The 6,260-nt window shown below is 35.6% G+C and overlaps 1 protein-coding gene across 1 annotated transcript; it reads left to right on the forward strand.

Moving 5' to 3' along the window:
- Positions 2,451 to 6,260, forward strand: LOC109334641 (cleavage and polyadenylation specificity factor subunit CG7185-like). The gene is made up of 2 exons (XM_019570521.1): positions 2,451 to 4,703; positions 5,821 to 6,260. The coding sequence occupies exon 1, from the start codon at positions 2,500 to 2,502 to the stop codon at positions 4,504 to 4,506; it is 2,007 nt and encodes a 668-aa protein (XP_019426066.1). The 5' UTR covers positions 2,451 to 2,499; the 3' UTR covers positions 4,507 to 4,703; positions 5,821 to 6,260.

Below are 6,260 nucleotides of genomic sequence, written 5' to 3' on the forward strand. Positions count from 1 at the left end.
CGAGTTCAGATTTGGTAGAGCAAAAACCCTATCATGAACTCGCCTCGAAGTAATGTAAAAATTCTATTTAAAATTGAAAGTTCTATCATAGTTTTTAATTTCTAATTTTACTTTATATACTATTAACTCTTCAAACATAAAATAAATGAAATAATACAACAGAAAATAGAAATAAAAATGATACCTTAATTTTCCTTAGTACATATATTATTTTCAGGTTTTTTATCGGGTTTGGGTTTGGATTTTGGATTTCGAGTTCGGGTTTAGATATGTAAAAATTCAACTCTGACCCGTCTTGTTGCCATTCCTAGTCGGCACAAACAAAATAGTGATATTAGCTTATTAATTTTTTTAAATATTTCACATATATGTAAGTAAACAAAGATATGTCACAAATTACAATGGTTAGTGCATTAAGATTACTATTAATAAAATGAAAATTTGGGAACGTTTAGGCTTATTTCAAAATGGTTATGCAAAATTTGCTATATCACTCCTTAAAAACTTCTTATAATACTGAATATATCAAGAATTATTTGAAAAGGTGAATCGTCATTATCTTGAAAATATAAAAACATTATCCGTATATTAAACAGGAATGTTTTCCGGATAATCTAAGAGAATTAAATTAATTGCAAGTTGGGTGGGAAATCACAACTTCACAAGTGAGTTGAAGTAACATTGGTATTTCTTCCTTATAAACAATGGTTTTGAAGATCTTCTATATTTCCTTATTTTAATTCAAGTTCATTCACCACTAACAATTATAATCTTTTTATATTTATTATAATATCTAATTTTTTGGGTACTACCATGAGTATTTCCTTATCGTTTTAAGTAAGGAACTAATCTCTTTCGAAGTTCGTAATGACCCCTTCTAACAAGTGACAAAATAGGGGAATGTAAATTAGTTCATTGGTTAAGGAATGAAAGAAAGCATAGGGAAAGAGAGTTGAATGAAAGAAAAGTAGTAGAAAGGTATGATTGAAAATGAAAAAAAAAATGAAAAGAAAGAAAATGCACATTTATACATAGTGTATTTAAAATGACATAAGTGTCATTAATTATATGAAAAATTTGAATTAATGAATAGATCTCAACCGTTAGATTTTCGTAGAATAAAAAACGTGTAGTAATTTTTTTTAACTTACTACTGAAGTGTTGCCTTATATATATATATAATTACGTAGTATGTCTAATTTTTAAATAATATTTTTTATAATTGCAAATTACATAACTAAATAATTTATTTTTGATAATATTTTTTAAGTAACATATAAACTAAGTTTAATATAACAATTCTGTTTATAAAGTTCAATGGAAATCATTAACATCCTATATATTATTCTCACTAATGTATCTAAAGAAAATATAACCATTTTTTGACAATCACTTTTATATTTATAATCATCTCTGTTGTAGCGGAAGTCACATGGAGAAATTTAAATAGAGAAAATGATACCGAGAAATTAACGTGGTTCAGCAATTTGCCTACGTCCATGGTTGAAGAGCAACAATGATATTATCACTATGATAAAAGAGAATTACAAGTTCACTCAAGTGTTTCACTCACTTCCCAAAACCCAAGTACACCCAATATCACTCTCACTCAAGTATATCTTAAACACTAAAATATTCCTCACAATATTAGAACAAGAGAAGAAGAGAGAAAATGCACTAAAACTAGAATATTGGTGTGTCTTACAATGGCTTGGAGCATTCCTATTTATAGCCAAAGCCTTGAGGATCCTATGGCCAAAAACAAAGATGCTTCACCACAACCTCTTCTTCTCATTGGCTACAAAAAAGTTCCACTATAGCCACTCATTTTACTTGGCCACATCATTCTCTTTTTCTTTTAAGCCAATATTTAATAATCTCACTATCACATATTTGCATTTTGTCTTTCTAATTTATTTATTATTTGTTAGGAATTTTAAGTAATTATATTTCTTTTTTCTTTTTGTTTCATTTTTATTGAACATACATTTATTTGCGCATTTTCAAAAGTAAATAAAGTAAAATAAAATAAAATAATTATACGTGAAAATAAATATAAACAAAAAATTCACTATATGCTATATATTTTTCCCTAAATTTTATTCATTCAATTCATTTATGATTGAAAGATTAATTTAGAATCTTTAATGATTTTCTTTATTTTCCTCACAAACTAGGAGAATTTTTTGTGTGGAACTAATGCGTATTTTTTTATTTGGCTTATCTTTAGTGTTGAAATGTTTTTGTTTTATAGATGAGTAAATTACTAATGTCAGCTTAACCTCACCATGGAGGTGGAGGTATGAGATTATGAATAAGTGAAAGGGTCATTATAGAGAATTCCAATTGGTACTTGATTAGGTTAGTTTCCGAAATCAGAGTCTCTCACCTTCTCGACGCTGCGTTTAGAATTCCACCTTCTTCTTCTTCTTCTTGTACTTTAATCTTAATTTCACTCTTCACTACAAACCCTAATAACTTCAGAGAGAGAGAGAAGCAATGGATGAAGGTGAGAGCGGAGATCCCATGGATCAGTTCCACCGTAACGAAGCTATATCCGCTGTTGCCGACGACGGTTTCTTGGCTGAGGAAGACGATGATTACGATGACCTTTACAACGATGTCAATGTCGGCGAAGGGTTCCTTCAATCGTTGAACAACAACAACAACAACAAAATCAACAACGATTCAGGGTTTAGAAGTGATGATGTTAAGTCACAATCAGCATCCATGCCCAAGGGTTCTATTGGAGGAGGAGTTTCTGATAGGGTCGTTGATGGGTTGCAGAATCAAGGGTTCATAGGAGATGAGGTTAGTGTGAAAGGATCAGTCAGTGGAGGTGGAATTAGGGTTGAATTAGGACAGGCATCTGTGAAATTGAGCCAAGTTGAGGAGCAGATTGGTAATGATAATAGTGTTGGAGTGCATCAACCAATTGGTGGAGTTGTTGGTACTGTCGGAAATGAGGGTTTAGTGAGGGAAAGTGGTGGAAATCTTAATAGAGTTGGTGGAAATGAGGTTGGGAATAATGTGACTGTTGTTAGTAATGTTAATACATCAGGAGGTGGCGCTGTTGTTGCTGGTGCTGGTGGTGGCGGCACGGTATTGTTCGTTGGTGATTTGCATTGGTGGACTACTGATGCTGAGCTTGAAGCTGTGCTTTGCAAGTATGGGCCTGTCAAGGAGGTCAAGTTTTTTGAAGAGAAAGCCAGTGGGAAGTCCAAAGGATATTGTCAGGTTGAGTTTTTCGAATCTCATGTCGCAACTGCTTGTAAGGAAGGGATGAATGGGCATATGTTTAATGGGAGACCATGTGTTGTTGCTTATGCTTCGCCCTATACGGTTAAGAAAATGGGAGAAGCTCAGGTTAATAGGAACCAGCAGGGTAACCAATCTGCTGCTCCCCAGCAGGTAAGGAGGGCCCCGGCTGCCGATTCAGGGCCGAAGCCTGGTGGTAGTAATATTGCAACAACAGGGAACTACCAAGGCGGAGATGGTAATAATAGAGGAGGTTATGGAAGAGGTAACTGGGGAAGAGGGAACAATCCCGGGATGGGGAATAGGGGCCCTATTAATCCGATGAGGAATAGGGGCGGTGGGATGGGTGGTAGAGGTATGATGGGAAATGGTGGGAATGGCTTTGGACAGGGTATTGGTGCTACCCCGCCTATGATGCATCCACAGTTGATGATGAATCAGGGTTTTGATCCTGCATTTGGTGGTCCCATGGGTAGAATGGGTGGCTATGGAGGTTTTCCTGGTGGTCCTGCACCTCCATTCTCTGGGATGTTGCCTTCATTCCCTGGTGTTGGTTTACCTGGAGTAGCACCTCATGTTAATCCAGCCTTTTTCGGAAGAGGGATGCCTATGAATGGTATGGGGATGATGCCCACATCTGGTATGGATGGGCCTAATATGGGAATGTGGCCGGATCCAAGCATGGGTGGATGGGGTGGTGAAGAGCATGGTGGTGGCAAGGCTGGTGAATCAAGTTATGTGGAGGAAGCTGCGTCCGACCATCAATATGGTGAGGCAAGTCATGATAAAGCTGGGTGGACTAATAATGCTAGGGAAAAAGATAGAGGAACGGAAAGGGACTGGTCTGGTACATCCGAGCGAAGGCATAGGGATGATAGAGATCAAGGATATGAGAGAGATGCACCAAGAGAGAGAGATACGGGCAATGACAATGAATGGTCAGAAAGAAGGCATCAAGATGATAGAGAAATGAGCCGAGAACGAGTCAGGGGTCGTGAACAATCTCGAGACCGTGATCGTGGTCGTGAAAGGGATCGGGAACGAGAGCGTGACCGGTACAAGGATGACAGGGACAGATATGCAGATCATCACAGGCATAGAGATCATGAAGCAGAGCATGAGGATGAGTGGGAAAGAGGTCGGTCATCTAGGGCTCGTAGCAAATCACGATTGTCACAAGATGAGGATCACCATTCTAGGTCAAGAGATGTTGATTATGGGAAGCGGCGGCGGCTTACCTCTGAGTGACTTTATATACTAATTGTTTGTATGAATACCTACCACTGTGGAAGAAAAGAATGGTTACTGAAAAGTCAGGATTTGTCATGATTGTTTGGTTTATCAGTTTCAGTGCGTCTGGTCCAGAAGTTGTTGGGCAGCTGTTTTATTTCAATCACTTGTTCTGGTTCTTGCAAGGAACATGGTTTTGTTCATCTGGTGGCAAGGTTAGTTTTAGCACTTCAAATCTATGTCGGCTTGTGTTTTTGGTTATATATATCTTGATTTGTGATACTTGTTTGCTACCACCTGGTGTGCTTACTATGATGAATATTAATTACTAAATGTGTTTCATTTTGTTTTGGTTAACTTTTTCCTTTGATACCGAAGTAATTGTAAGCTTAAACTTGTATTAACCATAGAGGACAAGTTGCTAGCCACCAATTCATTACTATTGTTATCCACTCCCACTATGCCTCTTCTTAGTAGTGTAACTATGTAAACATAATTATCTTATACATGGTAGATCTACAGCTGTTGTATGTGATCATGTCAAAGTATTCACATGTGGCTGTGTATTTATCTGTGGTTCTATATATTAATGCCTACACTTGTTTTGAGTGGAAGAAATAATGATTTAGGTATGCATATCATTTATAAACACTCAAGTTTAAATAATCTTAATTTTATTGCTTTCTGGAGGTGGTAAGCTTGTTTTCCCCCAAAAAATTAAAATTTCCAAGAATGATATGCCTGGCCAGTTCCATAAATTTGAATCTTTTGTTTAGTTATTTGTTTGAGAACAGTTTTGATAAACTGCTTTCTTAAGACATACCTAAGCTGCCAAAGGATCTTTATAGAAATACTGGTGTGTTAAATGCTTGGGTTAGGGCCATTCTTTAACAATTTCTATTTAATATTACCAAGAAATTTGAAGTTGTATTCATTTCTGTGATTATAATTGTTGGTTTGCAGTTCTCCAAAATTAAAAGCTTAAAAAGATAAACAAACTTGTCTTGACAGAGAAACTTCAGAGATAATGAAATGGATAGCTGAAATGTTTTGTTAAGTAAAATAAGAAATGAATTTTTTTAACCACCCATTTGAATGCTAGTGTGGTTTCTGTGTGAAGAAACTCTGTATATCTAACATTATGAAGCATATGGTAATTTGGCTTATCCCTGACCTCATACCCCAAAACTTGTAAATTTTCAAATGCAATGTGTATCTGAAGTGGGATAGTATTCTTTCCCTTGATATGAATTATACTTGCGATTGCTTCTTCATTATGTTAATGCCTTCTGAATTGCAACTTTTATTGTTATGGGCTTCTGTGTTATGTAGGGACAACTGTTTTGAGAAAGGAAACTGTTCATTTAAACTCTGGTTTATTTTGAGGATCATATGCCTTCAGCGTTGGAGATCCAAGTCATGACAATCATTTTCTTACATTGAGAGGTGGAACATATGCTATGAAGTTACTAGCTTTTGATTTACATTTTTCTTTCAGTTATTGGCACATGATTGAATCATCATTGTTGTTGTAATGAGTTTAACTTGCTAAAGTCTGAAATGTGACAGACTGTTTAGAACTTAATGTTTGAATGATGTACTAGGTTTTAGCAGAGGATGTTGATAACGTGCCTTTTCTGATTTGCTCGCTGCTGTATCATTCTTTCCCACTTTATTTTTTGTATTTTTTTAGCTAAAATTTTATTAGTAATGACTTTAGTAGCTGAAAATGCATATATTGTGTAGTATGTAGAGAGCTAACCATTCAATTA

This window comes from Lupinus angustifolius, chromosome LG19 (assembly GCF_001865875.1).
Source record: "Lupinus angustifolius cultivar Tanjil chromosome LG19, LupAngTanjil_v1.0, whole genome shotgun sequence".
NCBI classification, from domain to species: domain Eukaryota; kingdom Viridiplantae; phylum Streptophyta; class Magnoliopsida; order Fabales; family Fabaceae; genus Lupinus; species Lupinus angustifolius.

Excerpts from the sequence above, each read along its gene's own strand:
- LOC109334641 (XM_019570521.1), top strand. The coding sequence starts at position 2,500 with ATGGATGAAGGTGAGAGCGGAGATCCCATGGATCAGTTCCACCGTAAC.